This window comes from Prosopis cineraria, unplaced genomic scaffold (assembly GCF_029017545.1).
Source record: "Prosopis cineraria cultivar Desert tree isolate PC_DT_omini unplaced genomic scaffold, ASM2901754v1 PC1, whole genome shotgun sequence".
Taxonomy (NCBI): domain Eukaryota; kingdom Viridiplantae; phylum Streptophyta; class Magnoliopsida; order Fabales; family Fabaceae; genus Prosopis; species Prosopis cineraria.
The window spans coordinates 52,275,647-52,299,476 of NW_026555332.1; the positions used below are offsets into that span (position 1 = coordinate 52,275,647).

General features: G+C 30.7%; 1 protein-coding gene across 2 annotated transcripts; it reads left to right on the forward strand.

Annotated features, from left to right (window-relative positions):
* The first annotated feature begins 7,540 nt into the window (after window positions 1-7,540).
* LOC129322645 (transcription factor CSA-like) lies at window positions 7,541-10,212 on the forward strand. Of its 2 annotated transcripts, none has more exons than XM_054968954.1 (3): window positions 7,541-8,366; window positions 8,458-8,976; window positions 9,076-10,212. In XM_054968954.1, the coding sequence occupies exons 1-3, from the start codon at window positions 7,931-7,933 to the stop codon at window positions 9,294-9,296; spliced, it is 1,176 nt and encodes a 391-aa protein (XP_054824929.1). In that variant the 5' UTR covers window positions 7,541-7,930; the 3' UTR covers window positions 9,297-10,212. The 2 variants fall into 2 exon arrangements, with proteins under 2 accessions (XP_054824929.1, XP_054824938.1); XM_054968963.1 differs by having other exon boundaries at window positions 7,555-8,366; window positions 8,542-8,976.
* The last annotated feature ends 13,618 nt before the right edge of the window (window positions 10,213-23,830 follow it).

Consider the following 23,830-nt stretch of genomic DNA (forward strand, 5'->3'; position numbering starts at 1 on the left):
GATGTTAAAAAATACAAGATATTTTGAGTATTTTAAAATGTAATTATTATCTTTTTTAAAGTACCCTCATTAAATAGATTACTTTATATTTTTTAATAAAATATTTTATTAAATAAAAATAAATATAAAAGATAAGATTAATTTAAAAATAAGTAATTATTTTATTAAGGTTGAGATTTAATTAAAAATATTTATATTTATAAATGAAAGAAGTATGAAATGGTAATTTGCTTTCAACGTGAACTTTTAGGTTTAAAATGCTTATAAAAAGCTGTATTTGGTACCAAAAAGTAAATAAGATTATTATAAATACACACAGAAGATCCATCCCCGTGACGAGATGAATAGGGAATAGCAATGGTTGGTTATTATATTACCTATAATTATTAGTTATTAGTTCGTGAATAGTATTATCAATAATTAATTAATAATGTCGTAAAATTGGAGTTGTTGGAGAGCATTTTTCTTACTTACAAGTGACTTGCCTGCCTTGGCTGTTGAGCCCAGCACTTTACTTGTTGTTGTCAGAGAAAGTCCACATGTTAGTGATATCACACACGACATTACTTTCGGAAAAAGTTTCGGCCACAGTCAAGCTGATCCCTGGTTCGGTGATGCAATACGACATCATGTCCACTGTTTCAAGCTTCATGCTATTTTAAAAAGGGTCAAGGTTAATTACTTAATTACTTGAGTATTCATTATATAGTTTAGATTTATTTGTTCGTTAAAAAAATATAAGACATAATACATTAAAAAATTAAAATAAAAATAAATTAAATAACCTTTTTTATTGTAATAAATATAACAAAACTTAATATTATGTATCATAAATATAAATATCATCATAACTTTTAAAAATTTCATAAATTATTATTTTAAATTTCATAAATTAAATTATTTTTCTCATTTATAGTTCATTTATCTCTCTTTATATTGCCTCCTTTCCTAGCAGCAAAAGGGATCTTAATTAAGTAGCTTATAGAGCCCAGTCAATCCTCGTCATCAACTAAACAAACCCTTTCTTTTATGTGTCACTAGAAGGGTCCCCCCAAGCGTCAATTCTCCAATCTCCCATTCTAATAGTATATTTCTCACGCCTGCATCGTGAACTCCGTTTTGCAATAATTTAATAAACAGTAAGAATTAAATTCATGATAATCTTAAATTTCAAAGTTGTTTTAAATTCATCTTCATCATATCTCGGGGACAATAGTAATGTGTTCGTTTCTTTAGGTAGTCTTGACGGGGCTCCTCACCCCTGGCACTGTGTCAGGTGAGATGAGAGATCTATCACATGAAGTTTACAAATAAATTACACTCTTTTCATTCTAAATCATAGAATTATACTTTAAAAAAATTATTCAAATATAAGATAATTTAAAAAATTAAAATTTTATTAACAATATTTTTTTAATATTATCATTCAAGTGGAGAAAGAGTTGAAATGATATTACATCATAATGATTAATATGATTGATTGTGTGAGGATATTTTTAACAGTTTTGGATTTTATTTTGAAAAAGTATATCATTATTATATTTTATTAGTATATATAATATTATCTTATGATTTAAAACAAATGAAATACGATGGAAGAATTAGAAATACATATGATTTGGTTCCGAGGTTGCTCACAAAAATGGATGTGTCCTGATAACGTGGATGTCCTTCAATCTAATGTCAATCACGAAAGAAATACAGATCGGAGACTCGTTCAGTCAATTATTCGGACCAAAAAAAAAATGAGAGAGAGAGAGAGAGAGAGAGAGAGAGTAAAAACTGAGAAGAGACGAGGATAGTATGGGAATGGCGTTGTCATGTGGTGAGGGGAGATGGTCGGGGAGTGACGAACGTGGGAAGGGTAACAGTTAGACAGTTCACGTGCGGGTGGGTGGTGCATTTCATGTTCCCGCTCGTTATCTGTCACTTTCTGTTTTCTATTCGTTTGTTTATTATCATACAAATATCTAAGATAAACCATTTTTGATACTAAATCACATTTTTGGCCCCTATAATTGGAGCAACTTTAGACTGGGTCCTCTTTTGCATGTTCGATTGATTGCAGGCGTAACAGAGAAAGGAAAAGTGGGTGGTGAGGGAATCTTGAGAAGGCAGGGGGTAAAAACGGGATGTGTACGGGGCCAATCATAAATAACCAACCACTTTCATGCCTCTCTTTTTTCCTCCATGTTTTTACCCTTTGCTTCCCATGATGTCCTAAATTAATTCTCAATTTGTTTTTAAACATGACAAGAAATATGTGACCAAGGCCACTTTTTTCCACCTTCCCACTACCTATATGATTCCTGTTCTAAATTATAGACTCTCCATTTTCAAATTAAGATAATTTTAATCAACTCATACTGTTTTAAAAAATTTGTTGATCACAGTCATTATATTTGAAATTAAATTGTCCTTGTAGTTAGTTTTAATTTTGCCCCTAATCTAATGATGTTATATGAAGGATAATATGGAAACCATGAAATTTATAGTTTTGCTCATAATAAAAAGTTAAAAATAAAAAAACATAATATAATTTTTTTATATTAAAAAACGGAGCAATATAGTAAAGTTTGGGTAAGTGGATGCTGGAAACTTACTGAGTTCAACACAATGTATCATCTCAACAAAAAAATAAAAAAATAAAAAAAAAATCTCTTCTTCTTACCCATCAAGGATGCCTCGCTCTTGGGAAAAAGGGGGTCTCACTACAATCAACATTGACAGAGCAGCACAATTGTTTGGTTCAAGGAAGTGTAGGGGAGAGATTCAGCTGTGTTGTTACTTTTGGGTTCATATAAGTTAAATAGCGTATATGACCCTTTTCAATTTATAAAACATTTTTTAAATGAAATTATATATATTAATAAAATTTATAAAAAAATTTCCAACATATTTTACATTTTAAATGTTCGATTTATTTTAAAAGCCTCACCGAATTTGTTTCAATCGATGCTCACATCCCGGAGTCCCCTCTTGCACATTATTATTCTTTGCATCTTTACTTGTGCTCGTAATAATTTTACTCCCCACCTTAATTGATTAATGATTCTTGATTGACAACCCAACAAATTAAAGTGTTATTGTCACGCCTCTTAAATTAAGCTTCGTCTGGCGAAAGCTCGACATGTGGAAAAGTATTAACAACTTCACTATTTAAATATAATTTTCATAATTTAGATTTATAGTTTTTAAATTGTGTTTTTCAAATGAAAATATATTTTTAAAAAAATTAACCGTTAAAATATTATCTTTATTTTGAATGCTGCATCTGTTAAAATAATTTCTTATTTAAAAGATACCTATTAAAAACTATACATTTAGATTATGAAAGTCAAATATAAATAATTTAGAAGCAATGAGGTTTCAGTGCTCATCACTAAAGCTAGTCCCTTGTCTGGCTAGCTGGGACGAAAAAATGCTACACACTGGCATTGCATTATTGCATATTAACTCGGCTCTTATTTATAAATTATTTTTAGTTATGTTTTATTAAAATAAAAAAACCCTTAAAATTTATTAATTTTATTTTAAAATTTAATCAATTTTTATCTTTATCCCGAATAAATATTCATAAATCTTATCACTGATATTTTTATTTAAAGCATTTCATAAGGGTAAAATTTGTAAAAACGACCATTAAAAATTAACAAGTATCTTATAAACGAGATTAATTTTTTTTTTGCCCTATAAATGAAATAAGAAGGGTACTATTTATTTTTGCTTTTTTCCTTCCATTGTTCTCAAACCTAAGTTGTTAAAACAAAACATGAAACCGAATTTTAAACTACTCCATCATATATCTAATTTTTAAAAATATTCTAATATAAAATAATCATAAAATACATAGTTAGTTTCAAACAATTTCATTTAAGTAGGGGTGTTTATAAGACGGAACGCTATCAAGGCACCCCTGTTTCATGTCCCATCTAAAAAAAAATCAGAATGAATTTTAGTCCCATATTCCATCCCATCCCTTTAAGAATCGGAACGGGATCGAGACGAGATCGAGACGTCTTGCCGCCCAATAATAAATAACATCAGAGAAATATCTAAATGATAATATTTATTAAAATTTTAAATGATATAATTTATTAATTTTAAATTAAAACAACACAAATACATAAATCACAATAATTCAAAGTCAATTATTAAACTACATTAATCACAATTACATATTATGATAGCAATTATAAATGATCTATAGGCTATAAGAGTAATAACAATAGGCAAGTCAAGCACAATATTAAATCATTATTCTTCTATTTTAGTTGTGATGTGCTAAGTTAATAACTTTTTCAAAAATAAAATAAGAAATATAATATAAATAAAAGTTATTAAATATATAAATATAAGAATAAATTATATTCTCTCCGTTAAAAATAAGGTATTTTTGAAGTAGTTAGAGTTGGTGTTGAAAATGTAAGACATTTTGGTCTCTTGATGTGTAATCATTATTTTTTTTCAAAAGTGTCCCTGTTGATAGTGACTTTATGTTTATTATAAAGTGTTTAATAGGATAAATATGAAAAGATATGATTAGTTTGAAGTAAGTAACTATTTTTATTGGGGGTGAATTTAATTAAAATATTTTATATTTTTAACTAGAAAGAGTATTAATAGAATTAATATACTATAAAGAATGATATTACCATATTTGTTCTATATCATTAAAATTATTAATATAAAAAACTTTACTTTTATATAATAATTGTAAATATTAAAGTTATAATTGATATAATTATATAAATATAAATTATATTAATATGATTAATATATTTAATGAATAGGATGAGACATCTTGATATAATTAGAATGATATCAGGTAAATCAGAATACGAGCCGAAACCCCTTATATTGAAGTACGATCTGAACGGCCAATAGGAGCTGAATCATCATTAGTTTGTTCAACATGAGACCGTTAATTTAATTTCGTCGACCCGCTTTTAAACGTGTACACCATTCGGACGTTAATCTTTTACATCTATAATTAAAATTCTAGATTGCCTTTCTCCCGTTAGTCGTTTCTGCTGGGGCTATTAATGTCGTGCTCTTATTCTTTTCATGACCCTGAAAAGCCACAAACTTAGTTTTATAACTCCTGTTGACCAAGAAAGCCCCGTGCTTTTTAATTCGCACAGATAAAAAAAAAAATTACAATACTCATGATTTATATGGATTATCCCCCCCCCCCAAAATCGAAATATATCCTCTATTCGTTATTTTATTAAAACATTATTTGATATGAGTTAGATATATCTGATTCAATTTATTTAATTTAAACATTTTTTTTTTCTTCATTTATGTCAATGTGAGATTTTGTGAGTATCACACACACTACGAAATATTAAGGTGGATGTCAGGGGCGTACTTTGAGATAACCATGCATCCTTGTATTTGTATATAACCGTGGGAAATTTAAATTGAAAAAAAAAAATTTAAAATATATAAATGATACTCCCTCTATTAAAAATTATAAGACATTTTTAAAGAATTAGATGTTAAAAAATGTAAAGAATTTTTAATCTTTCGAAACGTAATCATTGCCTTTTTTTTTCAAAATTCGCCCTATTAATATAATTTTATATTCATTGTAGGATATTTAATAGGAGTAAATATAAAAATATAGAGTTAGTTAAAAAGTATGTAACTACTTTATTAGAGGTGATATTTGATTAAAAATACCTTATATTTTTAACAGATGGAGTAATTTAAGATCATTAAAAGTCTTTAGGAATTTTTTTATCGTTAATAAATTTATATAAATAATTCACAAGTTTTATTTAAATATTCACAACTTTCTTTCTTATATTCACAATAATAGAACAGTAAATAAAAATTTAACATGTAAAGTTGTGATCTGCTATAATTTTTTAGGTTCATATACTTTCATTTTTTGGTGTTTCATGTTCATTAAGATCCTTACACTTTGTTAATTTGCAAATCATCAAAAAATAAAAGTATAGGGGTTAGAACACAGAAAAAAAAGTATAGAGATTTATAACAAAACACGAGCAAAGTGTAAGGATTAAAAAGTATATTTTTTCTAAAAAGTATTTAAATAAAAAAATGACAATAAAATTGTTCTAAAATATATAAATGACAATTTGATTCTTTAGAATGTTATATTTTTTTAAAATTTTTAGAGATTTTTTTGTCGTTACTAAATTTATATAAATTATTAAATTATCCTTATTAAAAATAAATAATTTATAAATTTTATTTAAATATTTACAACAATACAATACAATAGTAAATAAAAAATTTAAGAAATACGTTTTTCCTATTTTCTACTATGATTACAGCACATCAGTGATTCTTGTTTTTTAAAAAATCCGAGACATGTTGCACAGGACAAGTTATTGCGATGATTGAATAGAAAATTAATCTATTTAAAAAAAATAGTTTGCAAAAAAAAAAAGAAATTTCTATTAAATGTTAGATCATCGGTTTTGTTAGTTTTTAGGTAGTGTCATCGGAGCTCCAGGATTATAATATAATTTTTGGTTTTATATACAAGTCATTTTTTAACAGAATTAATAATATCATTCTGCATTGAAAAATTAGTTATTAATTTTATCCTTTCACAATTTTATACAAGTAGGATATACGTAAGAGAGAAAATATTTTTTAATAATAACATATATTTAACAAGGTTGAACTATGAAATCTCTGTTGTTTCGATAGAAGTCAGAAGTAATCCATACAAAGGAGTGGAGTGAAGGGAGTATTAATTTCAAGTTTTAAAGAATGCTTATTACAACCCTTATAGGTTCATTATCATTAATAATCCTCACCTCACACAACGTTTTATTAATTACATGATGAATTTGATATTTGTATAATGACAAGACTCCATTTAAATTAGTTACTGAAACATAAACAAGATGATACAAAATCAGTTGGGGGTATAGAAAATTTTAAAAAGTTAGGCAGTGTAACAATGATAATCAGTGACATGGCATGATTTAGGGAGGGCTCAGTTAATCACTTAATTGATGGTTATAAATTAAAATTAAGAAAAAAGACAGAGAAAGCGTTGAGAGCGCACAATGGAACTGAGGGAGGAGCTGGACACGTGGAGGTGATGAGGCTGGCTTGAGTTGCGGTTTGGAACTGATGAACCCTGAGAGCTCTTTTCGGGGTTATGAGTGCGGTACGTTTGAAAATGTGAAAACTGTGCCAAACAGACAACCAGATTCTGTTTTCTTGTCAAAGCCGAGACGATTCACAGCCCTCACCCACCCTTCCCACTTGTTTTAGTGACAACCCACACGAGCGCTTCTCGATTCCCGTCCCCTTCTCTTTCCACTGTCTTTTGCTTTTCCTCTTCCCTTATTAGTTATTTCATTTTTTTTACATACTCCCCTCTTCTCCTTTCAAAAATGGAAACTAAAGTCCACACAACAAAATCGTGTGCGTTCCCCCCCTTTCTCATATTTTATTGCTTCCTATTTCTAACCAATCCTTCTCTCTCTCTTTAAAAAAAAAAAAAATAGAAAGAAAAAGACTTGACCCTTGTTCGCTATTCCGCCTTCTTTAAAACGTTCGTCTTTCCCTTATCCTCGTGCCTGTAACTCAACCCTACCAGCCTCATTCCCGAGCTTCTCCGTTTTGTCATCTCCCTCTCTTCTCCGACACGGTTCTACTCGTGGGTTTGCGAGAGAGGGGATAAACAATTAAGACTGACCTGTAACCACTCCATTTCTTCTTTCTTGATTTTCGCGTCCTCTATTTTTTTACCAGTATCATGTTATCGTCTAACTAATATAAGAAACGGAACCGTTCGCCTATCAGTCTCTGCTTCTGCCATTGTCTTCGTTCCCTGTGGAAAGCAATTCATTCAGGAATCGAAATTCGGAGCCTGCCTTTCCGTTTTCTTTAGTTCTGTTGCGCTGTGATCTGCTTTTCCGGGTCGTTGTCCTACATGAGTTTTCAGCAATTTAAAAATGGTGGTGATGGTTTCCGTGGGGCTACAAAACAATTATCCTCCGCTCCTCTTCTAGTTTCCCATCCTCCTCTCTCTAAAAATTTCGGGGCTATGGGTGGTTCTAGCGAGATCGAGTCTAACAAATCTGAGATTGGATTTCAGATTCTGAACGCCTCCTTCATGGACACCAGAGCAGCCCATAAAAGCGTCGGTGAAGCCGATGGGCATTTTCCGGCCGAGACAAACGGCCTGTCATTGAAACCGAATGAAGAAGTTGAATCTAGGAGGTCCGGTGCTGGCAAAAGAGGCTCCATAAAGCTGTGTGCCAGGGGCCACTGGAGGCCAGGTGAAGATGCCAAGCTCAAAGAACTGGTGGCTCAGTATGGTCCTCAAAACTGGAACTTGATTGCCGAGCATCTCGACGGGCGATCAGGTAACCAGACAAACCTGCAAAAAGCTACTTTCTTGTCTATTCATTTACTGTTTTCTCTTTTATTGGGCTGATTATTTTGAGGGCACCTTAGATAGGAAAAGATCGATTTCAAGTCCATCGTCTCCGAGAAATAAACCTGTTCTCACGTGTTTTTCAAAAACATTTGGGTGCACAGGCAAGAGCTGCAGGCTGAGGTGGTTTAATCAGCTGGATCCCAGGATTAACAGGAGGGCTTTCTCTGATGAAGAAGAGGAGAGACTGCTGGCTGCTCACAAGGCGTACGGTAACAAGTGGGCTTTGATTGCAAGGCTGTTTCCCGGGAGGACCGATAATGCAGTGAAGAACCACTGGCACGTGATCATGGCCAGGAGACAGAGAGAGCAGTCACACGTTTTCAGGAGGAGGAAACCCACTTCTGAAAACATTCCGAAGGGATTAAAGCTGACTCTGACCAACAATGCAGGCAGCGAATCGAGCATCTCAAGCACCAGAGACGAGTCCGCTTCGACCTGCACTAATCTCTCGCTAACCCCCTCGTCCGCCAAACCTTCTCCCTTTTGCTCTAATCTGGGCCCAGTTCAGAGTCTTCAAGGCCTGGAAACACTGATCGGTACGCTCGGCCGAGACTCTTCCATCATTACTGTATGTTATTAGTGTTTCTTCTCTAGCTTTGTTCATCGGCTTATCTTTGTTATTTGTGGGATTGCAGGTGGATCCAGGGATGCGGGTTTTGACAAGTTATTTGGCATGCGAATGGGGAAGGTTGCGGAGCAATCAAATAATAATTCTGATTCAAAGTCGGAAGTATCAGCGTGTGAGTCAGTGGGCAACAACAGGAACAGTTTGTCATACTCTGGGGAAAGTGAAAGCGTGGGCGATAAAATTGACATGCCATTCATTGATTTCCTGGGAGTGGGAGCTGCCGCATGAAGATAGTGACTCAACAGGACTTGTTCACGGAAACAAACAAAAGACAGAGAAGGAAGCAGTAGGTTAGTGGAGCAGGCAAGTGAATGCACCCCCGCGTGTACAGTTAGTTTCATAGCAGGGAAAAGCTAGCCAAATAAGAAATGTAACAGAGGGAACGGGGCGGGGGGGAAAAAAGGGCAGAGAGAAGTGACTGTGAGAGTTATAACCTGTGACATGATGAGTAGTCACGGAATTCAGAATTCAGAATATAATAATAAAACTATAAAACTCTCGCATGCCAGGGGGAAAAAGTCAGAGTCACCATAACTGTTAAGTAGGGAGGCAGGTCAGGTGTGTTAATGCTTTTTAGTGCTTTGGCATTTTGGTATACAGGAGAAGTCAAAGCAGGCGGGAGCAGGAACAGAGTGTTGCAGTTAATGGAAGTGGTACTAGTGATTTAAGAAGAGCACATTATTGTTTGATCAAAGTCTTACAAAGTTACAAGCATTGCTAATTAAAAGTGGTGATCAATTAGGGTCCCGTGCTCTTGTCCCGGGGCTTTAATGGGGGTCCCGCGGTTGTTAGGGTAATGTAATGAAAAATTAAACGCTCGAGTAGGGACAAGCCTGAGAAGTTATATACTCTGATCCTGGTGGGGTCTGCTCCTGCAGATTAACCCACGACCTACCTCCATCCTTTGTAGATTCTTGGAAAACGTGACATTAATTTAGGACTCTTTTTTATGTCTATTTCTAAATAACATGTCGGTGTAAAATAGAAAGGGGGGTCTGTCAAACATACTCCGGAGAATTATTATTGCCCGCATCTCAATCCTTGAGTCTGGTCTATACTGGCTATCTTTACGCGGTATAGTCTCATGAAAATTATTTTTTAATACTTTAATTAAGCTGAAGATGTTTATGTTAACAAAAATAAATTGCAAGACTGTTCAGGACTTGCATACATATAAAGTTTATGTCCTATGTTTGTTGATTGCAACTATTTTGCAAATTGCAGCAAGGCAACCTTTTTTTTAAATAGTAAAAAGATAATAATTTTTCTGGTAAAAACGTAACAAGGCAATTTTACTGCTCAATCGAGGAGTTTATGTTGACGAAGATAAAAATTGATAATAATAAAGCAATATAATACTACCTAGTAGCGCATGTTTAAATTTTAATTTTTTTTCCCCAAGAAAATGTATTTATTCAATATATAAAAAAAGTTGCAATCATTAACAAAGCCAAGCGACATCAATGTACAGCATTTCCACTTTCGTTTTCTTGGACCATCCAGCAGTGTAACTACCTATGAGTAAAATTATAGTTATAATGAAGGAAAATTAATCTTTTAGTCTTTCAACTTTTAACTCATTTATAACTCAGTCTTTCAACTATGACTCGCTGCGACTCGATCATTTAACTATAACTCATTGCAATTCAGTTCTCAAGTTTTGATTTACCTATAACTCGATCTTTTTTTTTATTTTTTTAAAATTTTTTATCAAATAAGAGGGATAAAAAAAATGCTCATATATTATTTTAAAATACCCTTTTCTTATTCATTAATGTGAGGTATAAACTAACATGAAAAAAATTAATAAAAGTTAAGGGACTAATTTGTAAGTGATTCAAAAATTGAGGGACTGAGTCATAGGCGAGTTATAATTGAGGGATTGAGTCACAACGAGTCATAGTTGGGAGATTAAGTTACAAGTGACTTAAAAATTAGAGAACTAAAAGATTAATTTTTCTTTATAATTATACTGTAGCCCCATCTTTTGGATATCAACCATATCCTCAAAAGTCATAAATATAATACATCATATATATATAGATATGCAGATATAATTGTTTAAAAAATAAATCTATTCAACCATGCATGCAAGAAACTCTCGGAACGTGAAAGGGCTAAAAAATCAGTTTTGTAGCATGTCTTTTTTAAAAGCACGGTGAAAAAAAAAATATGAACTCCAGTGACCAGGGTCTGTACTTTATTGATTTTATTTATAGTATAAATAGATGTTATTTATTTTAATCTTATTTATAAAACACCTCAATGATTATAATATTTAAATTTAATTACCCTTTTGTAAATGATGAGAAGGTTATTAAATAATAGATTATCTTATATTTAAAATATTCATATTTAATTTATTTTTGTATTAATTTTTCAGTCAATTACATTTAATTTATTTTTAATAACCAAACAACACCTTATTGAATTTTTTAGATAAAATTAATAAAATTTAAAAAATTAAAATTAGTCAAGGACATTTAGTGATGGATCTGTCACTAAATTATAGGCAGTAGTGATAAAAAATTTGTGACTGACTAAAATCTATCATTAATTACATAAATTAGTGACAAATTAATAACAAATATGTGATGTCATTACATTTTGGTTAAATTTTATAAATTTAGTGAAAGACTTAAATTCATCACTAATTGCTGTCACTAAATCTTTATATTAATGATGGATTAGTGACGGATTTTTTTAACTAAAAATATTACTAAAATGTTAATGACAAATTAGTGATGAATTTTTTTAACTAAAAATACTACTAAAATGTGCTTAAATATTATATAAAAATAAAAAATTTATAATATACGTGGAGAGAATTACATGAATAAAATATTAATAATTACCAAATTAAATAATTATTAAATAATTTATTCTCGTATTAAGAGTAAGAGTAAATAATAAAAAATGATATAGAAAAAATAAAAAATATTTTTTCATTTTATTATGTAAATTTAAATATAAAAATAAATTTTTTATCATATAAAAATATTTTAATTATAACATAGATAATAAAATTATATAAAAATATTTATTTTCATAAAATATATATTGATATTAAATAATATATTTATTAACTAATATATACTAATTTATATATTTATACGTGTTAATGTGTATATATATAAATTAATACATATTATCAATGTATTTAAATAATATATTAAAAATATATGAAGTTAAATATATATGTTTAATTAAATAATATATATATATATATATATATTAAATTTTTTATATTAAGAATGAAAAGTCATTACAGCTCAACTGGCAGAAGGTGTGAATAAAAAAATGAAAAAAATAGAGGTCTTCAGTAGAGCTAGTAATTCGGGTTGGTTAGGCTTGTTGAAATCCTTTCGAGCTTATTCGAGCTAGTTTAAATGCCTACAAAATTTTAAAAATATTTTTTTGAACAACCTTAATTTTTAAATAATTTTGTTAACCATAAAATATTATTTTAACTTTAAAAGAATAAATTAAAAATAATAACTTATTAACTTTATACTTAAGCAGCTCTATTACTGTTTTATTATATTATGTGTAATTTATTTATGAATATTTTTTATTTATGAATAAATATCTTAGTTATTTAAATATTACTCTAATCATGATCATATATAAATATTTTACATATTTTAATTAAATTATATTTTTTAAATTATGATTAAGTTAATTTTAATTCAATTATAGTTAGATTACTAACTTAAAAATTATTGTCCCTATTAGTTTAAAGTTCTTAATAAGTTTTGGACAAGCTGTACTTTTTATTTTTAAGAATGTAAAAAAAAACATCATTATATTATATAAACAAATCATTTAATCGTGAAAAATACTGTTTTTTTAATTGTTTTTTTAACTCTTTATATTGTTTAACTCTTACGTATAATGAATTTTTACGCTAATTTATTCTTAATTTTTTACCACATCTAGCGTAAACAATAACTAAATAATTATTCATGAATATTCTATTTATTATGCTTATTTAGCAGTAAAGTCAGGAATTTATACATGCCTTAATTTTATTTTTTAAAATAATTTTTAATTTTATTTTTACTTTCCAATTAATCATCTTATTTTATAAACAATATAAAATACTCCATCCATAAAATGTAAAGTATTTTTTGAGATGTTAAATATTAAAAAATATAAAATATTTTTAATCTTTCAATGTATAATCATTGTCTTTTTTTAAAAAGTGCCCTTATTGATAATAACTTTATATTTATTACAGTATATTTAATAGGGATAAATATAAAAAGATAAAATTAATTTGAAAGTAGGTAATTACTTTTTTAGGGAGATGAGATTCAGTTAAAAATATCTTACATTTTTTAGTGGAGGGAGTATACTTTTTGGACACGTCGATGATATATAGAACTCAAAACTTAAAAAAAAAGGTCTTAAAATATAAAAATCAACAATAAAATATATTTTAAATATTATTTTGAGATATTTTATTAATTAAAAATAATAAAAATATTTTTTATTTTTTTAAAAATAACTATAATAATGCACTCATATATATAGTATTTTAGTATAAAATGATATAAAACTTAAAGAATTAATTAATATTTATTATATTTTATATTTTTAAAAATTTTATTTTTTATTTAGATATTTGAGCTTGGCTGAAATTTTCTCGAATCTATTTGGGCCTCTTGAATAAGCCCGGACATTTAAAAATTGATATTTTATACGTTTGATTCTAAAATTTTTCAAGCTAACCTATTGAGCTTGACTTAAATTATCGATTATGGCCTTGGGTTCAAGATGAGATAACTATTACAAGCAAAGAGAATTAAAATAAATTGTTACCATGGTGGTGGTGTGGCATGGAGAACCAAGTGGCAATGATGTGGTGGGCGGCAAGGATGATTTGTACTTGAGATGTAGCATGGGGAGGTGATATGGCTATGTTTAGACCCACAAAATTTTTTTATTATAAAGTAAATTAGTGACAAATATTTTTTATCACTAAATTAGTAACAAGCTCATGTTTGTCACTAAATTAGTGATGCTATATTTGTAACAGAAATAACCTATCACTAAAGCTATAATTATTGACAAATTTTTTTCAGTAGTGACAAATTTATTTGTTACTAATTACATTTTTTTTATAACAGTGAAAATTTTCATTAGTTATGGTAAAAATGTCAAAAATAACTTATAAAAAATAAAAAAAATATTTCACTTTTTTTTTAATACAAGGGCATGGTAAAAACCATGTAAAGAGACCAGTATCAGGTCATGTCTTAAGCTAAGCCATACAAGACTTTTACAATCAGTAGGTAGTTTGTTAGATAAGATAATATCAAAATGTTCTCTGAAAATTTTGTGAGTCAGAAGATTAGTGCATCTATTGATTTATCTATAAACATAATCAAAAATGATTTCTCAATTTTATGTTGTGAGATTTCTTATATTTCTTATAATAAATGAGAGAATAAGGTCACTTTTGTTTGCTTGGAAGTGGTCATTCAAGCAAGTTTTGGCCGCTGTAATTTTATAGCATGTACATATTAATGTAAAGTTTCTATCACGTCATATATACCATGTATAAATCTTATATAGATCAAATTAATACCTCATTTACGACATTTGAAATCTAAATATAATGAAGATGCATGTGGAAAGAGGCAAGGCTTATTTGACAAGCTGCTTTGAAAATAGTTTTCTGTTCTATAAAATAAAACAAAACAAATTATTTAATAACATATCTGCAAAAAGTATTTTAAAAAATAAAAAACTAAATATTATTATAGAGAATAGAAAAATAAAAATATTTTTTAGGTGTTTTGAAATTTTTTTTAAACTAAAAAAGATAAAAAATGTCTATGTTTATTATTTTTTTATCATCAAAATATGTTATATAAATTATTAATTTTTAAAATAATAAAATAAAAATAATTTTAAACAAGCCTACCAAGTATTTGTTGTTTTTTTCCCCTGGATACATGCACGCCGGTGCTGCAGCAGCTGCACGGTAAAAATTGTCACCATTGACGGAGACTCGGTCCCGCTAGCTTTGACTGCGGTCTGTGGGGGCAGAACCGGGCAAGTCCAGGTTGCCCCTGGCGCTGGTCATGTGGCCTTGAGTTGATTTAGATCGAAGTATTATTGCTTTTTCAATCGAATATTACTGCTTAGTCCGAATAACTTTGAAAAGTTTTGAAGTTAGGTCTGGAGAAATATTTTTTATTTTAAACTTATTCAGACCATTCAAATAAACCTAAAAAAATTTCGAGTAACCTCAAACCATAATGAAGATAATTTGAATACCCGGATTCATTTTTATTGATAAAATTTCATTTTGCCCTCGCGGATCCTGCGCCAGACTCTTGGCCTGCACGCTCTGCACTCCTGGATAAGGTTTTAATGTTTAATAGCTATTTGTTTTAAATTTTTTTAAAAATGAAGGAAAGTAAACATAAAAAATTACCTCGCATGAGTATATTTTTACTTTTTCAATATTTGATTTCGCATTAATAAAAGCCAAAAAGGTGCGTTAGGAAGTTATATTGCTTAAAAATCTTAATTCTTAGGGTAAAAATTAAAATTAACTAAAAAGATAAATTGAAAAATCTAACGATTCAGATATTCAGATTAACCAATCTGAATTACACACTATAATTTGCACGACGCGTCTTTTTTGAACCTGGGGTCAGAGCCTGCTGCAAGCTTCGCTTGATTAATAAAAGAGGTAATGTCATGTCAAGATTTAAATAGTTGATGTTGCAGTCAAGGTGATAGGGCTTCGCTTTCGGCGGCCACTTGACCCATTCGGAGTTTTGAAATTTTGACCTGGGCTGGGCTCATTCGTCGGGTCCCCAAGCGTCCAAAATTACCGTCGTTGATGGGCGAAGGAATTCCACCCGTTGCTGGCCTTGTGCTTACGGCCACATGAGGATTACTTCCCCTTTTTTAAAATGTAATAGAAAAAACAAAAGCAAAAGCAAAAAAGACACTTCCTTTGCCCTCAAGCCATGGTTTTTACTGGAGCTCGCAATTAGTGTCAATCTTTAAAGAACTAGGCCTAAAATAGTCAGGCTAAAAAGTTTGAAGATGCTATGGGATTTTATTTCTGAAGCCTAACCCTGACCTTTAACGTTGAAGGTTGACCTTGGATCTTACTCTTGATATTATTTTTTAATTTAAAATCTAAATAAATGTATTTATAATCTAAAAAAAAAGCTATCACATATAAAATTAAGTTTTAAAAAAGTAAATTTAAGCAAATCCACAATAAATCTATAAAGCTTAAACATTCAGATCCAATATCACAGCAACATTGTCAAGACTATACAACCAATTATGAGTATGAACAATATCCTTAACATTATTTGGAAGAAGAAAACTTTGATATTTTGTCAAAACATGTAAGTCAATACTAAAAAACTGATTCACTAGCTATGATGGTGATTGAAATACTAAGAATATTAGCCGTTATTTTTAAAAGAATTGAAAGTTGATGTTGATAATTTATTCGCTAGTTCAATATCTAATTCTTTTAAATTATGAGACTTTGTATTAGTTCACCAAAATAATTCTCTAGTTCAAACTTATCTATAAAAAAAATCATATATACTCGTATAAATATCTTATTAATCCTACATCATAATTTGTAAAGGATTAAAGAAATTAATGACCCTCTATATTTTTATGTATTTTGAGAAGTTTCATTCATCAACTGGAGATTTATCTAGTGTTTTTTGGTTAACTATCTTGTGTTTAGTGTTTATTTTTCGGTTGGTTAGCTTATTTGTAAATATTATATTTTGATTTCTCTTAGACTAATTTTTATCATTAATTTGAGTCATTTTAATTTTAGAAATCCTTGTAAAAGCTTGGAAGATGTGGAGGAAGGAAAATATAATGATTTTGAGAAATAAATTAGAATTTAATGGTTACCTGCTGCAACAATTGCTATAGTAGGTTAGTATTATAAATAAAATTTTGAACAAAAAACAAAGCTCATTATAGTGGGCGCTAAAGTGGATTTTGCATCATAAATGCACAACTTCAGTTTTTTAATGTGATAAAAGAGGGAAGCTAGGATTTTTAGAGGAGGGCTTAATTTTTTATGTTCTGTAAAGGTCAAGAGATGATTTTGGAGCTTGGAGCAAGACTACTCATCACCATTCATGTTTTCATTAAGCTTTCCTTCACTTTTCTCTTTCTTTCTCTTGGTATCCAATTTTGAGATTGTATTTAACTATATGTGTGGCCGAACCTTGATACTTAGAGTATTATGAACTTATTTATTTTAGTTGTATCTTAATTTATTATGTTTTAATTCTAGTTTATTTTTGTGTTGCTTGATGATTGGACACCATGAAGTGATACTTAATTGGAGGAATATAATGAACTCGGAAAGGAAGTTTTTATTTGGACCATTAGAATTGAATGCCTAGAATTAACAATGGTTAATTTATTTCTAGGACAAAAATGTATCCAAAGGACTTAAGTGACTATGAGGGATTTAAACTTAAGGGAAAATTAGTCTAAGGTCCCATGGAAGCACTTAAAATATGTTTAGGTCCCATGAATTTAAGAAATAGCTGCCAGGTCCTTAAGGATTTAAGAGTGAATAAGTCTGAAAATGAAATTACCCATTTGCCCTCTAGCATTGAAAAGAAGATTTGCTTGCGTGAGCGTCTCATGAAACCCATGATCAGTAATAGTGAAGGTTGCTGCATATCCATGATTGTTGATCACGGTAGGATCATCTTCACCTCCTCACATCTATGATTACAGCCCTTGTCTTCATGTAAGTGAGTTAGGAGTGTTTCTTCTGCAATAGCAGCATTTCATCGAAAGAAAATAATTTTTCTAGGTAAACGATTGTTGGTCATAAACGATTACATAAATTATTGACTAACAGTAGCATATCCATTGTTATCTGGGTAAACAATTTCTTATGCGTTAATGATTTCATTATTGTTTAAGGGTAGGATAATGCTTTTTGGGTAAACTTGCGATCATTTAGTTTGCATAGCTAATATATGAAATAATATGGCGCCATACTGATACGTTGATAAAGATCTAATATGAATATCTCTGCATGTTATCAATAGTGTTTTGTTGTGTTGTCAATATGGTATGAATAGTTATCAATACACTGTACTGTGCAGGCTAACTAGTAAGAATGCAGGTACTACTAGAAAAATGTATTATGTTATGTTTTTTCATATAAGACATTTTATATATTATTCACAGGCATCTGAGGTAAGCTTATTTTGTTGAAAAATCTCTGCTATTAAACAACACTGCGTCTCGTTAATAGTGGATAAACGTGTTGTCAATTCACCTTTTCTAGTTGTCAATACACTGTGTTTGGTGTAGGTTGACCTGTAAGATAACAAGTTCTTCTGGAGAACATATATTATATTTTTTTCATATAGGGGGCATTTTCAAAATGATGACCAAGGTAGTATGCAATATATTAGGAGAGTGTTAGAACAAGAACAATAAAGGAAGGGACAACATATGAAGATTTGACAAGAATGATATCATTAATTATAGGGAATGAAAGCAATATAATTTAGTTAAAATTCACAGTCAATGTTGATGCAAGCACACTTGTAGATCTAGTTGATAATGATGGAGTAGAATATCTGATCAAGTATAACAAACAAAGTGAACATGTATATGTAGCTTCCAATGAGAATGACACTATAGAAGCATCAACAGATTGCCCATTAAAGAACCAACATGTGTAAGTTGTGTAAATTTTTTTGTTAATGTAAATAATGTTGAAAAGTACAATTTTAATGTTGTTATTGAATGCAGAATTGATAATTTATTGAGAGTTTCAGATGGATGCTCTTTGTCTCCACCAAGTATCTATCCTGAGATTGAAGACTCGAAATTGGCATGTGTTGTGGGGTGCATGTTATGACATGGTTACAATCATGGGATAACATTGCAAACAATAATGGGTATACGATGCCAAAATACTCCCACGTATGTATTTTTTGCTTTATATTTTCACTCTTTCATGTACTACATATTTGTTGTTGTCCCTTATAAGACTTACTTGTAGTGCAGGATGACCTCTATAAAAAGAAGGTGGAACTCTTGTAGTGGCTACTGAGTCATCATAACAATGTGAAGGAGCTCGAAGCCATGTTCTTATTAAAAGGATCCCAAGCAATGAGGAAGAGGAAATATAACATTTTTTATAAAACTTTAGGATCTAATTTTATTGATCATCATATCCTTTTGTATAGTTAGCCTATTTTGTATAGTTAACTTAGATAATACTATTTGTGAAAGCTGATTACAAGTTTGTAAATGTGGCAAACAGTTTATTTTATTAATTGAATGTCAACAAGTGGTTATCATTTTATTGACAAGTGTCTATAAGTATATTGATAAGGTAATAATTCACATTGACAAGTGCTAAGGCATTAGGTGCTGTCATTCCTTTCAAAAATCAGCCAGTTAAAAGAACCGGTTGATTACTTGGTGTTGACGATTGACAAGGAGTAATAACTATATTGACAAGGTAGTAATTCACCATTGATAAGTGCTGAGGTAGTAAGTGCTGTTATTTCCTTCAAAAATGAACAAGGTGCAAGAACCTGTTGACTACTTGACATTGGTGATTGACAAGTGGTTATAATTATATTGACATGCTACTTATTCTCCATTGACAAGTTCTGACGTACTAGGTGCTGCTGTTCCCTTGAATAATCAACCAGGTGTAAGAACCTGTTGACTACTTACCATTGGCTATTGACAAGTGGATATAACTATATTGATAAGGTAGTAATTCTCCATTGACAAGTATTAAACCACTTGGTATTGCTAGTCCCTTTAAAAATTAACCAAGTGCAAGAACCTATTGACTGCTTGCCATTAGTCATTGATTACAAGGTATCACTTCATTTACAATTTATGCATTTGCTATTGACAAGTGCTAATACATTAAGTGCAATAAACTAAAAAGTACACAAAAAACAAATTTCAGATACATAACTAAAAAATATGCTTATTTATAATATTTTCTAGTATGGATTAGGATTCTTGCAAGTCTTGAAGGTATGACCAATCTCATAGCCTCTTCCACAATGATAAACCTTTTTATTTTAGAATTGAGATTCCTTTCTTTTACTCTTTGGCCTATCTGGAGGCCTTCTAGTCATTGGTGGCTCTAAAAAGGTTTGGGTTAATAAATTTGTCACCGTCAATGCTTCTAAATATAGACAGTCATGTGTGGCTATCGGCTTCACACTGCTGGCATATATCTTTTTTGAGCAATAAACTTGTAACATTCGTTCACAAAATTGTACACATTGCCATGAACTAGCTTGATTGTTGCACAAGCATGTGCACAAGGTATTTTGCTCATTTGTCATGCTAAATGAGAGCATGTATGTGCTACAAGATCTACAAGTGTGCTTGCATCAACATTGACCGTGAATTTTAACTGGATTATATTGCTTTCATTTCCTATAATTGATAATATCATTCTTGTCAACTCTTCATATGTTGTCCCTTCCTTTATTATTCTTGTTCTAACACTTCCCCAACATATTGCATACTTCCTTGGTCATTATTTTGAAAATGCCCCCTATATGGAAAAAACATAATATATGTTCTCCGAAAGAACTTGTCATCTTACAGGTCAACCTGCACCACACACAGTGTATTGACAACTAAAAATGTGTATTGATAACACGTTTATCCACTATTAACGAGATGCAGTGTTATTTAATAGCAGAGATTTTTCAACAAAACAAGCTTACCTCGGATGCTTGTGAATAATATATAAAATGTCCTATATGAAAAAACATAACATAATACATGTTTTTCAGTAGTACTTGTATTCTTATTGGTTAGCCTGCACAATACAGTGTATTGACAACTAGTCATGCCATATTGACAACACAACAAAACACTATTGACAACATGTAAAGATATTCATATTAGATATTTGTCAACGTATCAGTGTGGCACTAGATTATTTCATATATTAGCTATGCAAATTGAATGATTGCAGGTTTACCCAAAAAGCATTATCCTACCCTTAAACAATAATGAAATTATTAACACACAAGAAATGTTTACCTAGCTAACAATGGATATGCTACTGTTAATCGGTAATTTATGTAATCATTTATGGCTAACAATCGTTTGCCTAAAAAAATTATTTTCTGTCGATGAAATGCTGCTGTTGCAGAAGAAACACTCCCAACTTACTTAGATGAAGATAAGGGCTGTAATCATGGATGTGAGGAAGTGAAGATGATCCTACCGTAATCAACAATCTTGGATATGCAGCAACCTTCACTATTAATGATCATAGGTTTCGTGAGACGCACGCGTGAAGCAAATCTTCTTTTCAATGCTAGAGGGCAAATGGGTAATTTCATTTTCAGACTTATTCACTCTTAGGTCCCTAGGGACCTGGCAACTATTTCTTAAATTCATGAGACCTCAGCATATTTTAAGTGCTTCTATGGGACCTTAGACTGATTTTTCCTAAACTTAATGCTCTTAATATAATTTTGACAAGGAATTGTTGACTCAGAATAAGGTAGGGTTTTGGGTAATCAAAAGATATTTAAAATTAATTATAGCGTTCTAATGTTTAAAATTGAAATTAAAATCAACTTAATTAATGAGTTGAGTGCAATGGAGCAAATGAAAGATTAAAATTCTAAGGTGCTTTCCTAATCGTTTGTTAATTTTATAGTGTTTTAAAATCTTAGTTGTTCACTTTACATTTTTATTGTTGTTAAATTCAATCATTCACCACTATAATTTGCTTGCTTAACATGAATGAAATTAGAAATTTAATGTCTACTTGCCATTTTACTCAATTTTTTATGGGAATCGACCTTGATTTACCATTAGCTACAATTGCAACCCGCATACTTGATTTTTGTGTGGATCAAAAATATCACTTAAACATTAATTAATAAAGTAAAATTAGATTAAAAAATAACCCATACACGCATCAAATGCTTCATCAAAAGTGTTGGTTGTTGTTAATAAGCCACTTAAGCATGAGAAGAACTTTATGTTTGTTGGTTTCATATTTTTCACCTAATCTTTTTTAAATCAAACTTAAAAGAGCTAGCCCTCTTTAAGTAGAAATTCATTTTCATCATCTAATTTAGTGACTCGACCCTAGTCATTTTAGGGCTTATATGAACTCAATCTATTTTGCTAGCTCTGGTTCTCACCAGAAGAAAGTGCTTGTTTGGATTCCCAAAATAATGGATTATTTTGGGTAAAAAAAATACCCAAACACCTCCATTTACTCAAAATCAATTATTTTAGCTGTAACCACGTTTTAAATTAAGCTCTCATGGATGGCTTCTTTACATCATTTTTACCGTTACAATTATTTATTAGCTAATAGAAATTTCTATCTACCAACATTGCCCTTAATTTAAACCATGTATCTTCCTATCTTCCAATCAAACTCTCTCGTTGTGATCCTTTATGTGTGCCATCCTCCTCCCACCTTTGATCTAGTCATTGTCCGTTGTCTTTGATCCAAGCCCATCGGCTGCAATCTCCGACCATCGTCGAACAAGGTCTGTGTTGCCCCAGTCCGTTCGCCCCTTCTCCAATCTGCTCCTCCTCCTTCGATCTGTTCAAGTCCAAACATCAGCCGGGCTAAGCCTCCTCCATGGTATATGATCTTCTCTAACTATATGTTTTTTAGATCTGGAGACAACTCTTTCGATGTGAGCGAGGCTGCTGTGAAGGCTATCATGTTTTTCGGGTAGGAACTGATGACACAGAGGATGTAATAGTCCTACACTCATGCATGTATACATGGATATGTATATACATAAGCAAACACAAAGCATAAAAGACAGCGAGGGGCTAATTAAGACAGAGTCAAAAGCAATTATTATATATTCAGAGCATTAAGCCACGAACAGATAATTTTCACGGGATTAATCTCAAGGGTATTGCGCCACCCACCCATATGCTTTCTTGTTATGTGACATAATTTGTCCACGGCACCAACTCAACTTAATTAAGTCTCGTGTATAATTTGTAGGAGGGGGTATTAAGAAAATATGAGGATTTTGCTAAATACCACCATTTATATTCTTTTAATTTCAAGTATCATCCTTAGTATCCCCGAAAAGTAGTCACATATTCACTCATTATTTCGTTTTAATTCATCTAGCTAATACATCGATTCTTTCGTTTTATAGTTACGTTCTAATTGAGAATCAATTTTATATCGTCTGATTTATTGTTTTCACTTGTTGCTTGTGGGTGTATAGTGATAGGGGTGTGATAACAAATTTATAACCGGGTCCCTCAGGGACGGATCTGACTGAACCTATGGGAGGCCAAAATGCAAAACAACATCATATAATGGGTAGGCTAAAATTAGTTTTAGCATTTTTAACAAAGATAAACAGTCCCTGGGTGCCCCTGCCAAGTCGAAACAACGGGACATTTATAAAGTTTTTCCTTCTTCCTCCCCTTTGTTGAGCTATATATGTATATATATATATATACATACATACATACACCTAATGTGTTGAACTGAAAACCTGACCCATCCAGAGTCATTTTAAGTAGTATGACTCACAACACTGCCTGTACAACTCTCGACTCCAAAACATGGTCAGCACTAAATGCTCAACACCCCGAAAGCTCGCGCGCGAGGTCATGTACGCTCAACAATTATGAAGACAAACTATCATCCCAATGTCATATTAAATTGTGTTCAAGACACACATATTGATAGCATGAATAATTCTTGGAATACA